At 51.8% G+C, this 18,396-nt stretch overlaps 1 protein-coding gene across 1 annotated transcript; it reads left to right on the forward strand.

Annotated features, from left to right (window-relative positions):
• The first annotated feature begins 8,166 nt into the window (after nucleotides 1-8,166).
• CD248 (CD248 molecule) lies at nucleotides 8,167-12,139 on the forward strand. Its single transcript, XM_083715405.1, has one exon. It carries the CDS (start codon nucleotides 8,250-8,252, stop codon nucleotides 10,416-10,418), a length of 2,169 nt encoding a protein of 722 aa, XP_083571531.1. The 5' UTR covers nucleotides 8,167-8,249; the 3' UTR covers nucleotides 10,419-12,139.
• Nucleotides 12,140-18,396: the final 6,257 nt, after the last annotated feature.

The following is an 18,396-nucleotide window of genomic DNA, read 5'->3' on the forward strand; positions in this document are numbered from 1 at the left end:
TGCTGGACTACGAATCCCATCATCCCTCATGATTGGCCATGTTAACTGGGACTGATGAGATTTGAAGTATTAACTGCAACATCCAGAGGGCCAGAGTTTCTCTTGGGCATAACTTCCTCCTTCTGCTATAACTGAATAAAAGTTATCCATCTTATCCTAAAGTTATCTTGGCTTTGTTTACCTTCCCTGAACCTAAGGTTTGTGTATAACATTAAACTACGGTTTGGCATTGTGTGAATCTAGCCCAACAGTTTAAGTATGGCTTTGTTTGACGGTGATCAAAAGTCACTCATTAACTAAGCTTTGTAGTTTGCTTAGAAACCTCGGTTCATGTTAACCATAGTTTAGTGGTATGTGCAAACCCTTAACTATGGTTAAGATGCTGCCACTGCCCGACCAATTTGGAGATGCTAACATCCCATAAAGTCCACCCGGTCTCATGTCCTGTTCTCACCGTGGCCAGCCAGATGTCTCAAGCAGGCCCATAGCACTCTGCCCACCTGTGATTCTAAGCAATTAGTATTCAAAGGCATCCTGCCTTCATCAGTGAAGGTGGAACATATGAAATATGAAACACCCCCATCTGCATTGGCATTTCTCCTCATCGGGGTTTAGTGGTGTAGTGAGGCCACGGAAAGGCCCCGCTACTGCCACCTACTGGCAACTCTGCAATTCTGTTTCAGTTGCAGCCTTCAACGAAGCCTCATTTTTCACAAACTGCCATCAACCCTCCAACACCAAACCCCAGAGAGTCTTATAGGGGAGTGCGACTCCTTCAGACAAATTTGCAACCCCCAAATCATGGAGCCTGTGTATGAGAGGTCCTCTGCCCTTCCGCGGACTGCAAACAGCCCCAGAGAACAAGGTGAACTATTTCCACCACTCCACAAACATCACAGTGTTCAGAGTCTATCCTCCCAGTGGTGGTGGATTTGTACTATAACATTTCAGCAGCTCCCTGTGCGACACCAAAATCCAGTGCCTCCTCATTCCTTCTGTTGTCCATCATTGTTCTGGCACCCCTTTGGCGCTCTCTCAATTTGGCGGGTGAACCTGTCATGCTCCCTTAAATGCCCTCTGCTCCCAGACCACGACCTTTCCATTTAAAAAGTCAAAAAAATATCCAGTGATGGGCAAAAGCAGAATGCCATCCACAGACCAGAGTCCGTTTAAACCAGCTTTTAACTTTCCAGAGTCGTAGCCCTCTGCTCCAGAGCCTCCCTGACCATTTGATCAGCCATGCCATTCTCTCGAATGCTCACCCCAGCTGGAACCTAGCAGAACCAAACCAAAAGACTCGCTGCTTCAAATTCACCAGCCGGCGTTCAAGAATCTACTGTCCCCCCGCTGGTTTCTGAAGACCCACCTGCTTGCTTACCTGCGTCTCTTGCTATTAATTGCTGCCCTCTTAATCGGGTGGTTTCATTCCATATCTTAATCGTGGATGGTTATAATTTAACGCTTTAATGGGATGAATTTTAATTGCACATTTTTTTCATAAGTGGCAGGGGTGTATGTTTCAATCCCTTTTACATACTTGCAAACTGCTTAGCATTTTATTTGTAAACTACTTAGCAGTCTTGGCATTAAGTGGCATATTGAGTAACTGATAATAGATTAATATTTATTAATTTCTATGCTCCCTGTGCACTTAGCTGAGTATTTAACTCTTATTTATTTAGATTGATTGATTGATTGATTGATTGAGAACAAACCCCAAAGGAAGAGTTGTATTTTGCACCCTCTGCCTCAAGGTGGTGCTGTATTCATTGCCCCAAATATTGAAAAATATATATATGCAAAGAGCAAGAGAGGATTTATATCTCTGAAAATTCATCATGGTCTTTCTATTACTGTATACAGTTCTTTCTACTGAGTTGTCTCCAACTAAGTCCTGATCAGAGGAGGCCCAGGGAAATTAATGGCCACAGCTAACTTTAAGTCCATTGATTTCAATGGGTCTGCTTAGTTGGATGCAACTCATAATATTTCTCATTCTCCCCCACTGTGTATTTTATTTGCTCCTTTGATCTCCTTTACCCTTTTCCTACAGGGCGGTACCGACCCCCCCCACCTCCATGCTGAAAAGCAGTATATTTGCACATTCATTCACAGAGGTATATCACAAATAATAATTCAGGACTGAAAAGACCTACGGAGTAACTGAAAAATCAATAAAAACATTCTATTCAGCTTTGTTGCCACTGCCACCACAACGTAGCCATCTTTTGAAACTCGCATTTCTCTTAATTTTGCAATGCAGTTCTTCAGCCAAGTGATCTTACAAAAACAGATACAGTAGGGTAAAGTGCATTTGGTATCTTTTGAATTTGGACTGGCTTTATGTATGTGCTACTGTTGTTTTAAACCTATTATTATTATTATTATTATTATTATTATTATTATTATTATTACAAATTGTTGCAGTTATATTGGAAAAACAAGAAACGGGGAAACCAAAATTAGCAGATGAACCCCTCCTTGCTGCTAAGGCGATATTTTAGTTTGAAAAGTTGATCCAGATTTGTGCAATTAATATGCGTAGCTGCAAACTTAGATGAGCATAATTTCTGCTGAAATACGAGAGTTCTGGCATTCCACCAGCCCTTGAAGACACACCAGTTGAGACAAGCGTTCCCCCAATCTCCTGACCTAAACCGCCCGTGCTAATTGCTGCCTTAACCCTTGTGATTGTTATGCCGTTTTAATTGGCTTGTTTTACTGCACACGCTAATTGCAGATGCTTTGCTGTTTTGATGGAACGGATTTATTGAGTGTTTTAATTACATGGGTTAATTTCGTACTGGTAACCCACTTAATATAAAGCATACAAAAATTAATAATAATAATAATAATAATAATAATAACAACAACAACAACAGAAGAGAAAGAAGAAGAAGAAAGGTGCTATGGCCCCTGCAATTCTGTGCTGGACTTGCTTGCTAAATTTTCAATTTGTTCTGAAAAAGGATCACCTGCCGAAACCCCCAAATAGAATGCCCAGACCCCAAACTCCCTATAGCAGATAGAAAGGGCCTACAGTATCTGCAGTGTTCCTTTGCAGCACTGGGTAGTAGCGTTGTAAACAAAATCTGCCCTTTTTCCCTTATGGGCTATCCAAGAGCTCATATAGAGTCCTTATATAGGTTCCCTATTCGTAGGAGAAAATAACAGAGGCCAACCAGAGACTATTGAGAAGCAAAGCAGCTAGTAAGCTTGATCTTTATTGATCTGTTGCAACAGGGTGCTCCCCTCACTCGCAGGAAAGGAGGAGGACCCACAAAAATGCTGTGCAAGGGCTTATAAAGACTTTTGAAATTCCCATCCTGTAGATCAAGGCCACCCCTCCATACATCACACCTACATCACAGAAAGGGCGGTTTACAGCAGAAATCTGAGTGGTTTGTTTACCACCTGTCTGACAGGTTACCTGTTTAAGGGTCACTTGATTGGATTGCCTGGGGAGCCTGGTCAGTCTTTTGTAATGATAAATACTTAGTTCCTGAGCCAGGTCACAGCCTCACATCCTATTCATATCTTAAATGTGTCCTTAAGACAGGATTTGTGAAGGAAATGACAATGCGGAGGCTTTTCCATTTTGACCTTGCAGAGAAATAATTGAGGTCAGTTTGGGAATCAAAAATGGTTTCAGGTCGGTCTTCCTGTGCTGATCTATGTACATGCTTGGTTGGTACACTTATGAACATTTAACATATATCCAAGACCTCAAAATCTCTATCACAGTAGCCATGACAGCTGAGTTCTCCCTCCACTCTTGGAGGCAGCATGTCACCAACTGCTGGGCGTTACAATTGGGGAGAGCTGCCCTTGGGCTCAAGCCCTGCCTGCCGCCTTCCCATTGAATCCTCTGGCTGGCCACTGTGAGACCAGGACGCTGGACTACATGGGCCTTTGGCCTGATCCTGCTGGCAGGCCTCTCCTTATGCTCTCCTGCTTCTCGGTGCGGCGCTCCAGAGAGTGGTTAAAAAGCTGTGCCAACGAAGAGAGAAGTCACAAGTTCATCGCCGAAGAACATGACAACGTGTGCAAGAAACGTTTAAGGCATTCTGCAAAAGTGCAGCAGCCGGGAGGTGGGGGGGGCTGGGGGGGGGAAGGAGGAGCACGAGGGAGAAGAAAACTATTTATTCTTAAACTCCGGGAGAGATCCAGGGACCTCCTCCCCCCGGCCTGCCGCTGAGGGACCTCCATCATGCCTCTGCGCTTATTCATTAATGTCCTTCTTCTGAGCGCATACATTTCCCCCCAGCATATTAGCGACGTGGGAGCTCCTGACATAAGGACATGATGCGTTGCAGAGGACAGCATGTTTTCTTTCTCCGTTCCCCTCTCTAGCCCGCCCCATCCCCAAGGTTTTAAACAAGATGTTTAAGAACATTCGGCGAGGAAAATCAGATAATCCACATCATAAATTTTCAAACCCGCCCCTGTAGCAGCTTGACCTCAGCCACCACCACAAGCTCAGCCCAAGTAAAACGTCTTGCAAGACTGCCTCTCCTTGCCCCACCTTCCACTGGCCAGAAGATGCTCAGGGTATGGTTTTGGTGAGCCTCCAAACTGGTGAGAAAGCCAGCCGTCTACAGCGTCCTGTGTACCCTATTTGTTAAAAGAAGGCTCTCTATAGATCTTCCTGGGAACATCCAGTTCCTTCAGCGTTCTTTTAAGTTAGGTTGTTGTTTGCCAGCAGGATGAAGCTGAATGATGCCACCTCGTGGTTGGTGAAATAAACGAACAATGTTTTTCAATGCACTTGAGAGTTGTTCAAGTAACACAGTTGATCCTAAAACATATCATGTGACTGTTGCATGCAGACTCCTCCAAGTGTCCCTGTTTTCCAGGGACAGTCCTGGATTTACAGAAGCCATCCTTGTTTCTTATTCGATCACGGAATGTCATGATCATGACTGTCCCTATTTTCATCAGAGAAATGTTGGAGGGTATGGAGTCATGAGACCCCCGAGACAAGGAGATAAGTAACTATACAACCTTTAGAATTCATCTGAAGGCAGACCTGTACAGGGAATGTTTATTAATGTTTTATTATGTTTTTATATATGTTGGGAGCCGCCAAGAGTGGCTGGGGCAACCCAGTCAGATGGGCGGGTTATAACAACAACAACAACAACAACATAAAATAGGATATCCCTATTTTCATTGGAGGGCGTGTTGCATGGAATGAATTACTGCTTTCATCATCCCTTTGAGAGACAATGACCCAAAGGAAACAGTGTGTGGGGCTTGCAAGTAATGAGAATAAATGTCTCTTGTTATTTAGTTCTTTTTTATCCAACATACCATGCAATTGCTGAACAGATACTCTTCCACTGATGAATCCCTCCTGCGAGAAGCTCAAGACGAAACCTGCAGCAGCATGATTAAAATACAAGACTGGTTTGGAAGAAGCTTGAGCCAAGGCAACCCTAGATTCTTAGGGCTGCAAAAATGACCCAGAGCTATGTTAAGAGAGCTTTGTATGGGAGAACTGGGCCAATTGCTTCTCTGCCAGTGGTGGAGATGGGGGGGCAGAGAAGGGTGCCCATGGGGGTGCTGCCTTGGGGGGGGGGGCTTCTGCTGCCTGTGGTGGCTCTTCCTTGTTGCATGCCTGGGCCCCTCCCCATGGCTGGGAAGGATGGGGGGGGGGAGAAATTCAAGTCAATTCGCACCCACTCCCCCAGATTTCCCACCTCCTGGACACACACACACACACACACACACACGCATTTCACTTTCTCCAAAGATCAAAATTATAAGCAGGATCCCTTCCAACAGAATTAATTTGCGCTTGGAAAAGCACATAAAGCTGAAAGAGCACAAAAGTGGGAGAGATCACCACTCTTCCTCCTTCCTTCTATGCACTTTTCAAGGGAGAAACAGGATACTGCCCCCCCCCCCCGAACCTCATGACCAAGTGAGCAGTGATTTGTGGCAGGAGCTCAGAGGCTTTGCAGGTGCCACTGCACCCATGGGCACCACGTTGGCGACCCCTGCTGCCGATGAGACGCTTTCAGAGTTCCCACCCAGCTCGGTGCTTCCACACGGCTTCGCGCTGCCAAAACCATTTTAACAAGGCATTCCTGGGAGGGCAGGAACAGCGATAACAGGCAGGCCGTGATTTATGGGGACACGCAAAGCAGAGAACAGGGTCTCTCCCTGGTAAATAGGTGCAGCTGGGGAATGATGGGCCTTAGCCAAGCCAGAGACATCCCATCTGAAGGACGTCTTGGGATTGTGTGTGGGGGGGGGGCGGGGGGAACCTCCTTTCCTCCCAGCACACTTGGAATGGCCGGGAGAGGCCTGTGTGCGGTTGTGCGAATAAAGGGAGAGAGCCAAGTCTCTACACAATGGAGATAGGAGGTCGAGGGAAGGCGGGTGGGTCTGGTGGGTGGGTGGGGGGCTTCTGCCAGCATCAGCTTCATTTCTCTAGCAGGCCTTTGCATTAATTGATTCAAGGCTGGCAATAACTGCAGGGTTCCTCTCCTCTCCCCTCCCCAGCAGCCCCCCTCCCTGCAATATATGTGCTCCACCCCCCCAAAAAAAATCTCCCCTGCCGTTTCCCACGCAAAAGGAATTCCACTTATTTCCTTGCTGTTGACGAGGGACCACGACCTCCCTGTGCCACATCTGCACCTTCCCAGTCCTCCCCCTGCCCCCCCCCCCCGCCTATCAGTCTGAATGGAGAGGCTGGAAGAGGAACACATGGCAGCGAGTGAATGTGAGTGCAGTGAGGAACACCCCTAAAATGTGAGCGTCTGCTGGTTGAACTGGAACGCTCTCTCAACCCAAGGGCCACGTTCCCTTCGGGGCCACTTTCCAGGGGCCACATGTCCCTGGGAAATCTGTGTACATTTATTTTTTTTTTGGTACCACGGGCTGTTCAAAAACTGACGAAGCTAGACAGCATCTTAAAAAGCAGAGACATCACCTCACCAACAAAGGTCCGTATAGTTAAAGCTATGGTTTTCCCAGTAGTGATGTATGGAAGTGAGAGCTGGACCATAAAGAAGGCTGATCACCGAAGAATTGATGCTTTTGAATTATGGTGCTGGAGGAGACACTTGAGAGTCTCGTGGGCTGCAAGAAGATCAAACCTCTCCATTCTGAAGGAAATCAGCCCTGAGTGCTCACTGGAAGGACAGATCCTGAAGCTGAGACTCCAATACTTTGGCCACCTCATGAGAAGAGAAGACTCCCTGGAGAAGACCCTGAAGTTGGGAAAGATGGAGGGCACAAGGAGAAGGGGACGACAGATGGTTGGACAGTGTTCTCGAAGCTACCAGCATGAGTTTGACCAAATTGCGGGAGGCAGTGGAAGACAGGAGTGCCTGGCGTGCTCTGGTCCATGGGGTCACGAAGAGTCGGACACGACTAAACGACTAAACAACAACAACAGCAGGCTAGAGAAAGGTATTTGCAACCTTTCCAGACCCCCTTTAAACCCAAGCCTACATTTGGGGGCTGAATCAGTATAGCTCAGTCAGTAGAGCAAGAGACTCCTAATCACAGGGTCATGGGTTCGAGTCCCATGTTGGGCAACAGATTCCTGCATTTCAGGGGGTTGGACTAGATGACCCATGTGGTCCCTTCCAACTCTACAATTCTATGATCCAACGCTGAACCAACTTGTCTATATCTGCTTCTGCACTTCTCATCCTGCACTCGCAGTACTTCAGCTGAAGTCACACTGGCTCAGAATAAAGTTGGACCTAGTGGTTAGAGCAGGGGTGGGGGACCTTGTGCTCTTTTGCTTGTGGTCCCACTCACCATGCGGCCCTTGGAAGGTCACCCAGAAAGGAATGTGGCCCCCTGTCTGGAAAAAAGCTCCCCATCTGAGTTAGAGAGCAAGAGAAGGGGCTGGAGGAAGATAGAGAAGAACTGAGAGGGTCCGCGCTGCTGCTGCGAGTCTCTCTCTGCTAAGTAGCCGGGGCAGGATTCCGGGTGGCGGTCTTTCTCCGTCTGTCTGTGGTCTCCCTGCCTGCCTCCCTCCCGCTCTCCCGCCGCGGCTGGAGGTTTCCTTCCTCCTCCTCCTCCTCTTATTCTTTCCCGACTCCGGTTCCCTCCTGGCAGGGGCTCAGATCGGCGCCTTAGAAGGGCAAAGGCGGGGAGTGGGACGCCCGCTCCGTCTGCGGCTCCTCCCCATCCCACCCTGGCTGGGAAAAAGGGGAAAGGAAGGGGAATGGGGGGCCCCCGGGCTGTCAGAGCGCTGGACGGCAGCGGCGCGGCAGGGCAGGGCGATGCTCCGGCGAAGAGGAGGACGAGGACGGCCCAGGCCGCGGCTGCTGCTGCTGGCGCTGCTGCTTGTGGCTTGGCGGCTTCCCGGCGCCGGGGCGCAAGAAGCGCAGGCCGCCTGCGGCCCCGACGGCTGCTACGCCGTCTACTTCCAGCGCCGCAGCTTCCTGGACGCCTGGCGCGGGTGCCGGGAGCTGGGGGGCAACCTGGCCACGCTGAAGTACCCCGAGGAGGCGGCCCAGGTGGCCGAGCTGCTCCGCGATGTTCGAGGGGGCGGCGGCCACGCGCAAGGCCCGCAGCGGCTCCTCTGGATCGGGCTGCAGCGCCAGCCGCGCCAGTGCTTCCCGCAACGGCCGCTGCGGGGCTTCACTTGGACGACGGGCGACCAAGACACGTCCTACACCAACTGGGCGCGCTCGCCTAGCAGCGGCGTCGGGGGACCCAGCTGTGCTGCGCCCCGGTGCGTGGTGCTGGGCGAGCTGGACCTGCAGTGGCTCGACGGCTCGTGCACCGTCCCAGTCGACGGCTACCTCTGCCGCTTCTCCTTCCAGGGGATGTGCGCGGGCCTGGCGGAAGAGGAGGAGGAGGTGGAGGAGGAGGAGGAAGAAGGAGGAGGAGGTGGAGGAGCCTCGACGGTCGCCTACAGCACCCCGTTCGGCCCGGCCAGCGGCGCCCTCCGCTATGTCCCCTTCGGCACGGTGGCTGCCGTGACCTGCGGCCGGGCAGGACCGGCGGTGTCGGTGCTGTGCATGCAGAAGGAGGACGGCAGCGTGGCCTGGTCCAAGGACGCGCCGCTGTGCCGGGAGGCCGTCTATCAGCACAGCTGGTGCGAGGGGGACAACGGTGGGTGCCAGCAGCTCTGCCTGGACGAGGGCTCGGGCTACTCCTGCGAGTGCCACGCCGGGTACTTCCTGCTCCCCGACGGACACTCCTGCGCCTCCCACACCCACCACGACGGCGGCGCCGACGGAGACGCCTGCCGGGGCCGCCCGTGCCAGTTCGGCTGCGTGCCCGACGGGGAGGCGGCAGACGGGTACCGGTGCCAATGCCCCGCGGGCTACGAGCTGGGCAACGACGGGCACCTGTGCGAGGACCTGGACGAGTGCGCGGAGGCGCCTTGCGAGCACCAGTGCGAGAACACCGACGGCTCCTTCGTGTGCCGCTGCCACCTGGGCTTCAGCCCGTCGGAGGAGGAGCCCGGCCGCTGCGCCGACACCGACGAGTGCCAGATCCCCGGCGTGTGCCAGCAGATGTGCGTCAACTACGTCGGGGGCTTCGAGTGCTACTGCACCGAGGGCTACGACTTGGAGCCCGACGGCATCACCTGCAGCCCCGCGCCCCACCCACCCCCGATGGCCACAGCCCAGAGCTACCGCGGAGCCGGCTTCCTACACCACCTTGACGACGGGCTGGGTTTGGAGATGGAGGGCGAGCTCGAGGACGGCGTCGAGGAAGAGGATGACAGCGATCACAACCTGGCCCTTTCCGAGCACCTCTCCGTTTTCCAGGACGCCAGAGTCGCCTCTCCGTTCTTCCCCGCAGACCCCCGCCTGGTTCCCCGCATGCTGCCGGCCACGGAATCCCCAAACCCTAAGTCGATCGCGCCCCTTTTAGACGCCAGCCCTTCCTCCCGACGTTCTCGCATGCCCCCCAACTCCACCCCCACCGCTGCTTGGGGCCTCCCCACTGCCTCCCGATCCCCCTCCCCGTTCCCCGTAACGGACGCCCCCCGAGACACCCCGAGTCCCCCTTCGCTGCTGGCGGATCCCACATCCCCGACGGCCCCGCTCGCTCCGACGATCGCTCCGCCTCCCCTCCACCGCCCTCCCGTCTCGGCTGATTCGCCTGGTGAGGAGGAGGGTCCCGCGGTGGTCGGGGGAGTCCGAGCAGCGCCCCCCACTTCTGCTCCCCCCGCCACTCCAACCCCCGACGGGGCGCCCGGGCGGCAGCGGAGGGATGACCGGTGGCTGCTGGTGGCGCTGCTGGTGCCCATCTGCGTCTTCGTGGTCATCATGCTGGCACTGGGCATTGTCTACTGCACCCGCTGCGGTGCCCAGGCCAAGAGCCGCAGCGTCACCCAGTGCTACCGGTGGGTGATCAGCTCCGCGGGCAAAGGGGCTTCCCCGACGGCCTCCAGGCCCGGCCAGCCGGCCACGTGCAGAACCAGCGTCTGAGCCCTGGGCCGGCCAGCTGCGCTGTGCCCCCCCACGCCTGGCTGGCACAGAACACTCCGCTGCTCACAGCTGGCAGGAAAGCTGGATCCTCAGAAAACCAACACCACATGTGGTCAGTTATATCTGACCACAACCAGGAAACGACAGAGGCCTCTTACTTGGCTTGGAGCAACGTAGGAACCCGATCATTGGTCCATCTGGTTCAGTATTGTCTACACGGACTGGCAGCAGCTCTCCTGGGTTTTAGATGGGGGATAATTCCGGGCCTGCCTGGAGATGCCACTACGGATTGAGCCTGGAACTTCCTGAAATGTGGGGCAGATGTTCTGTCCCTGAACTACTGGGAAGAGAGCCCAGGCACCCAGGCCAGGCCAGCTGGAAGGCTGCTGTGGCAAAGAGACTCTTGACACTGGACCAGAGCTGTCCCTCCCTGGCTGGGACACAAGAGACGCAATACAATGCTGGGAACGTCTGAACCAGGAACTTTAAGAACAGGGGTCCCTCCAGATCAGCACTGGACGGACAGCGCCTCTCCAGGGTTTCACGCAGGATCCCCCCTCCCTCTCCTCCAGGGGCACAGTTGGGCACTCTTATAGACTGAAGTTGGGGGTCTTGTGGGGATGGGGGAGACGCCTTCGGCAGATGGAGAGGCGTGCGACTTCAAAACGTAACCAGTCCTGTTGCATTTGCGCTCTCTGCCGGGGAGGCTCGTCCTTCCCCAACACCGTGGGGGGCGGGGTGGGGGGTGCAGAGTTCTCTCTGATCTGCCACACAGAGCACACTCTGCTAGTTGGGGACGCACTGTCACCTCAGGACAGGGGTGCCGACTTGAATAACATATTGGGGGGGCCAGGTATGCCTTGCCCCACGATCACAAGACGAGGCACGCACGCACCATTTGAATGGCAACACCCAGCAACTTTAGGGGAGCCCAGCCCACTCAGATATTTTATTGGGGTAGGGAGAAGGGACCTCGGGCCCCTAGGAATGGGCTCCTTTGCCTCAGGAAGCCAAGGACCCTTTAATGCCCCTGGAGTGCACACAAGCTAGGAAAAGGGGTATCTAGCTGGGGGAGGCTGGGCCCATACCAATGCCTCCCCCCCCACGCCACCCACTTGTCCATCTGGTCAGAGGGGCCGGAGGGAGGAGGGACACTCTTGGGCTGAAGCCTCTGGGTCACAAGAACCCCTCTCATTGCAGGCAAAAAGCTCCATGCCCTTCTTGAGTTGGGCACTGGGGGCTTGTGGGGTGTGGGATGAGGAAAAGGCCCACGCTGGGATGGGACCCCAATTCATGATTTGCACCCGCCCCTCCCTCCCGCCCCCTTTGCAAAAGAAGTGCATTCCAGACCCACGCAGTGGAGGGGGGAGGCAGATTCAGAAAGCGCACTCCAATGAGGAGGAGAGATTTTTCCCTTTGGCCCAGGTGCCAGCAGGGCGCGCGTGTGTCTTGTTGCAAAGAGGCGAGGTGTGGGGTGGAGGGTGGGGAGAAGGGAGGAAGGAAGGATGGAGGGGCCGAGGTGGGCTGGGGGTTGGAAACGCAGATCTCTGCATGCCAGGAAAGGATCTGCACTGATCGTGACTGCTGATGTACTTTTCCTTTGTGGGGGAATTGTCCCCCCTTGGTTATTTCTTCTTTTTCATTCCCCCCCCCTTCCTTCCTCTTTTCTTTCTTTCTTCAGTGTGTCCAATAAAAGGGCTGGCGCCTCCACCTGGCTGGAATGAGAGGAGAGTCTTATGAGAACAGTTGGTGGTGGTGGTGTGGGTGGGGAGGAAACGGGGTGGGGGGTAAGAAAGAGAGAGAGAGTGGCTGAGAGGATCCCATATTTATAGCGCTCAGGGCAGAATTAGGTTAAGGTGACCAGATTCAGAGCAGGGAGAGTCCTGCTAGGTTAGTGGGGGGCTGCAATGGTTAGGGGGTGGCAACAGTGACCCCTTTTAGAGTCCTGGGCCGGCTAGTAGCCATTGGTGGGACATGAGGACTAGTTGGCTGAAGAGTAATAATATGCCAAGTGGTAGGGAGATCAGGAGATCTGGGTGCTAGTTCTTTCTCTGGAAAGCAAGCAGATTCTGGTCTGTTAAGAGGAGGCAGGGGAAGGTGAGATTAGTGACCGGGGCACCTCATCAAGTCTGGAATAATAATAATAATAATAATAATAATAATAATAATAATAATATCCCTATACCGCCCTCCGCCCGAAAATCACAAGGCGATTTACAATATAAATATGCAAAAATACATACAGTAGTAAATGGAGCTTAAGGGAGATAAAGGGATATGGTCCATGCATTCTAATGCTATATATAATATATTGACAAGGGGGGTTGGGAACCCATGGAGGAAAGAGGGACAATAACTAGTGGGCTTCTTTTTTTTTTTTTTTTGCAGAGTGGGGCCAGTGGGATCAGGCTCCAGGGGAGAAACAGCAGAGGAGAGAGAGGGTTGTGCCTCTCTTCCAGACCCCATAATTTCAAAATTAAAGATCTGGTTTTCCAGAAACATCGGCCACAACTGACACAGCGACCTCCCAGGATCTTTCCCACGGCTTGCCCTGTTGATAGCCCCTAGTTTTGGAGAAATGGGGGGGGGGGGGGAGTCTGGTTGGTAACTTGGACCGCATCCCATCCCCCGGAGGTCTTCATCATCATTGTCTCCCATATCCACACGAACCCCTTTTCTGAAGTATTAGCAGCCCAGTTAAGATGGAAGTCAGGGGAAATGGAGACAGGCTGCAAATAGGGAACAGTGGACTTGGTGAGAGTCTGTCTAAGCTTTGCACATTTGAGGAGAGGTAGTCACTGTGCTAGTGTAAAAGGGACCACACAGAAAACTGGCTTTCATGGTTTGCTGACTTGCTGTGACTTCCAGGGCCAGAGAGGCCATCCTAGAAATCAAACCCAGTAAGATGTGACCCCCCCCCTTTTTTTTGCAAAAACACATCAGATGTGTGTGTTTATGTAGCTAGCTGGAAGTGAATGGAATACACTCTGCTCATGCCTAGAGGCTTTCTGCCCTTTATGATCCTTTAGCTGCTTGCAGAACTGAGCTTGCTGTTCATCACAGTTTCTGGGGCAAAAATTAGGTTCACCCCCTAGACTGTGGGTGCTGAGGGCGTGAGAGTAGCTTTTAGCAAGCCAGAGAAACTGAGATCACAGCAGATGAAGAAGCCCACCCCTCTCTTCCTATTCCCAGCCCACCCCCAGCAGGATTGCTATAACACACACACACACACACACACACACACACACACACACACACACACACACACACTCCTGCATGAGTCAGCCTAGCCATGTCTGGCTGTAGTTTGCGTGGATGGGTGTGGTGGCAATGCAACACTTGGCCTAATTTTTGGGTGGGGTGGGGGGCTCGGTGGCTGTGGGGCACCCAACAAACTCTGGAACATGTTAACCCTTTGTGACGCTTAGAGAGGGAGATCTAAGAACTTGTTCAGCAGGAAACAATTCCTGGACCTTAAGGAAACTGAGGAGATGGGGGGGGATCTGTGAGGTTGTAAGGAATGTGTGCTATTAGGGGGGCGCAGATCATGCCCCTCCAAGCCCCTCCAGTTAACTCATTCCTTCCCATCCCTCCTCGTTATTGTCAGAACGCCAATATTTTTTGGAGTGTGCAAGTGTCGGGTGTCTGGGGACACTTAGCTCTCCTGCTCTGTTATTTCTCTCCCCCCACAAAACCCGCAAATATCTCCCCTTAAACCAAGCGTGATACAGAAAACCCCCCTCCCCCTAAAAGAAATAAGAAGAAGACCCAAGCCTCTCCCAGGCAAATTCAACATGAGTTAAAGCTGATGATGTGTGGCTAGAATGAGGAGGCCCAGTTCCTGAAATTTCTTGGGGGTGGTGTGGTGTGGGGGCACTTGGCAGGAATGTGCTTGCCTTGCACATGGTGCAGAGGGGGTTAATATCAGCCTTAGGGTGGAATGTGAGCTTTCTGGAGACTTTTAATAAGGAACAGATGGGGCAGCGGCTGTACACTGGAAGGGATGGGCTGCCCCCTCCCCGTCCCAGTGCCCCCATCACCCTTCAGACCTTATAGGGGTGCCATGGGTCCCTCTCCCCCTCTTAAAGGGGCTCTGGGGCTACAGCATCTGCACCACAGGCAGAAATTCATCCAGTAGAGCTTCCTATCTCTATGGACAGAGGCTGCAGTTGCATCCAGGGCTTGCTTGCAGGCATCCCAGAATGGACTTCTGGTTGGCCACTGTGAGAACAGGATGCTGGACTGGACGGGACCCTTCTGGTCTGATCCTGCAGGACTTTCATTCCCCCCCCCCCATTGTCATACTTTATTGGGGAGACACACACTGCACCGGTTGAATTTATGCCTGTTGTTGCAGCAGCTGTTAAAAGACATGGGAACCTTGATTTCAAATGGGCATGAAAGTGTTTCTAGAGTTATTTGGGGGAGTAAGAGGTTTGGAAGTCTGGATTTGTTCTTCCTACGGGCACCTGGGAAATTCAGCTTCCCATAGCGGGTGTCTGGCCACATGGGCATAGCTGGAGGGGGGCAGCTGCCCCCCCAAATCAATAAAAATACATAGCAAACTGAGGCTCCCCCCCCCCAACAAAAATATTGGCTATGCCCATGTCTGGCCAGCCACTGTGAGAACAGTGGAGTAGATGGGCCTTTTCCCTTCTTTTGTTGTAAATTTTTTTCTTTGATTTAAATATATATATATAAACATATAACAAAATCAATTAAGAATCCATTAAATGAGATTACTCTGAATCTTGAGACTTCACCCTATCCCCTCCATGGTTCCTAAAAACAATGTTTACAACTACATATCAGTTCATACCCAAATTTTCCATCAGTCTAAATTGTCCATACGTTTTGTTACTTTACAAGTGTGGTTAAAATCCTGCTAATGCTTTCATCTGTCCACAATTATAGATGGGCCTTTTTCCTGATCCAGCAGTCAAGCTCTTCTTAGCTTCTCATGAATTAATGACTAAGTGGAAGTCGAGGAAGGGCACTCTTTGCATGCTCAGGATCACTGTTGACATTACCTCACATGTTCTGAAACTGAGCCCTGAAATAGGGAAGGGTGTGGAAAAGGGGTTACAAGTGCATTCCTTTTGCACCCTCCCTTCAGTCCCTTTCACTGATTACATTTAAAGGCAACTCCCTATTTACGCAGGGAAATCACATATATTGGGAACACCACTGGAAAAGCCTGCAAACACCCTCTAAACCTCTGGAAACCTTTGAAAAAGCCTTTAAAAACCCCCCAAAACTCCACCAAACACCAAACTTTGACCATGCCCCTTGTGGGATGGGTTTTAATGGGTAGGAGAAGAGATATCAATTGCAAATTGACCCTCCATGTGTGTGGATTAAAGAGAGTTTCAAAATCCCATCCTTGTCAGCAAAATTTAAAAGCGTAGGAATTAAGCTGTGGTGTCTTCTTTTGAGCAAGTCCAGTCAAATGAAGTAAGCTGGCTTTCCCCTTCTTACCCCGCTTAACAAAGAATCGGGCAACAACCTGGGAAGCAAGTTTAAAAATAAAAAAATTACCTTCCTTTGTAATCATGCATTGGTTGACAGCAATGGCAGCAGTAAAAACTATGCAGGCAAAATACTTCTATTTACAGTGTAACCAGCTTCAGGCATGTGTCTAAAGCTGTAGCAAACAGAGGTTATGTTCAAATCCAATACAGGTTCAAAGGAAGAGAAAGAGAAAGTATGACATGTTCCTTTGGGGAAATGACATCACACATAGTCCTCTCTACCAATTGTGTTTCTATGGTCTGAGTATCTACCTATCAGCCGTACTGCTCTGTGGACTTGTTCCCTTCTAATGCTAACTAGTAAGAATATGCATTTTTTAGTTTTGGCTGCTCATCTCCAACACCCCTTGCTTCCCTGGATGGAGAACAGAGTGTCAAAACAAGCCTACTATGCAAAAGGTAAAAGTTACATTCATTGCCCTGCCCAACACTGGCATGTGTGCCCCTGAAAGTAATGTGGTTCTTGGGCTGGAAAATCTTCGCCACCCCTAGTCTACTCCATTCTCTGGCAGCTGCCCTTCAGAGTCCCCTTACCTGCCAGCTGGTCCATTTTACCTGGATGTTTCAGGGATTGCACTCGGGGCCTTCTCAATGCAAAGTACAGTGGTACCTCCGGTTACAGACGCTTCAGGTTACAGACTCCGCGAACCCAGAAATAGTACCTCGGGTTAAGAACTTTGATTCAGGATGAGAACAGAAATCGTGCTCCAGCGGTGTGGCAGCGGCGGGAGGCCCCATTAGCTAAAGTGGTACCTCAGGTTAAGAACAGTTTCAGGTTAAGAACAGAACTCTGGAACCAGTGGCGTAGCGTGGGGGGTGCAGGGGGGCGCGGCCGCACCGGGCGCAACATCTGGGGGTTAGGGTTAGGGGTAGGGTTAGGGGGCGCAAATCCACGGGTTAGGGGGCGCAAATTACTTGCCTTGCCCCGGGTGCTGACAACCTACGCTACACCACTGTCTGGAACGAATTAAGTTCTTAACCCAAGGTACCACTGTACATCTTCTTCCAGTGAGCTATTATTCCTCCCCTGGGAGCACATATACCAGTAGCAAGTGCAACATAGCTATGCTTTCTGATGCACAGGGTTGCCGCCAGCACCCGCCTCCTTGGGGCAGCTTCCGGGGCCCAAACACCCTACCAGCACCCACCATCAGCTCCAACATTTATCCTTCCCACCTGTATCTGTTCTCAGCAGCTGGATATCAGAAACCACCCACCATTTTAGCGATGCTGCCCCAGGGCATTGTGGGTCATTAAAATGGCAGGTGTCCCACAGTAAGCCAACTCTGGGACTTCTCTCGCCTGTTGCCCACAGCCAGAGATTTGTTGTCCCAGGGTATTGTCCACTTGGAAGGGTACTAGTTTAATTCTTTGGCTGAGAGCCTTGCCATGCCCACCTCTTATCATTCGCCAGCCGGCCTGTGTTTGGTGAGAGCCTGGGTACATCTGCTGATTTTACTGAAAGGTGTGTTTTCCAGGCCAGTTTAGCACCAGTTTAGTTGAGCCTTTAAAAAAACAACACCACAAGCTCTTGCTCAAGTGAGTCCCAGGTTTGCCATAATTTAACCAGCTCTGCTGTCCTCTTTTCAATACCAAGCCCTCAAATAGCAAGAAATTAATGAATGACTGGTTTTTGTGGAGGAAGCATGTGGAGAAAGCAAAGCACTGTGCTGCAGGTTTCTGAAAGAATCCGGATGGCTGGCTGTTTTCTACCTGACACTGGCGGTCCAGGGTTCAAATTCTGTCCATTCCCTTCCCCTTCCAAGTTACTGGTCGCCAAAAAGGCTAGAACAGTGTGAATAAATGGGAGGTTCATAAGGACATAAGGAGAGCCCGGTGGCTCGGGCCAGTGGCCCCACTCGTCCAGCATCCTGGTGGCCAGAGCAAAAGAGTGCCTCTGAGCATGTGCAGAGGTCTGCCAACCCCAGCGACCTCCCCTGAGAGGAAGACAAAGAAGGCTGCAGAGGCTCAATCCCACGTGTTTATTTATTCTGAAACTGCAGCTGAACCTTCCTTTGGTCTCTTCCAACCCCCTGCCCCAAATTTGGGGAGGGGAATCCATCGCTCAGGGAAACACAACACCCTCCCCCCCCCCCAATTTCCTGCAACGGGAGAGTGTGCGTTGAAGACCCTGGGCGGGCGTCCTTGTTAACGGGCTTTGCGCTCGAGCAGCGCTTGGGTGGGAAAATCAGCCATCCGGCCCACACACAGACACTTGCCGAGGGACGGAGCCAGGAAATGGGGTGGGTGGGCGAGGCCTGGGAACTAGGACGCCAGGGTTCCCTTTTAGGGTCTGCGAGCAGCAGCAGCAGCAGCAGCAGCAGCGCCTTGTGGTTAGAGACGAAGGTAGGTCAAAAGAGGTGACGCTATAAACCCTGCTGCACACGAGATGCGGGAAAGGGATAAGGAGGGCTAGCTGGTTTGTAGGATTGCCATATCCCTCCCTC

The sequence above is a fragment of the Podarcis gaigeae genome (assembly GCF_964106915.1).
Source record: "Podarcis gaigeae genome assembly, chromosome: 16".
In the NCBI taxonomy this organism is placed as follows: Eukaryota; Metazoa; Chordata; class Lepidosauria; order Squamata; family Lacertidae; genus Podarcis; species Podarcis gaigeae.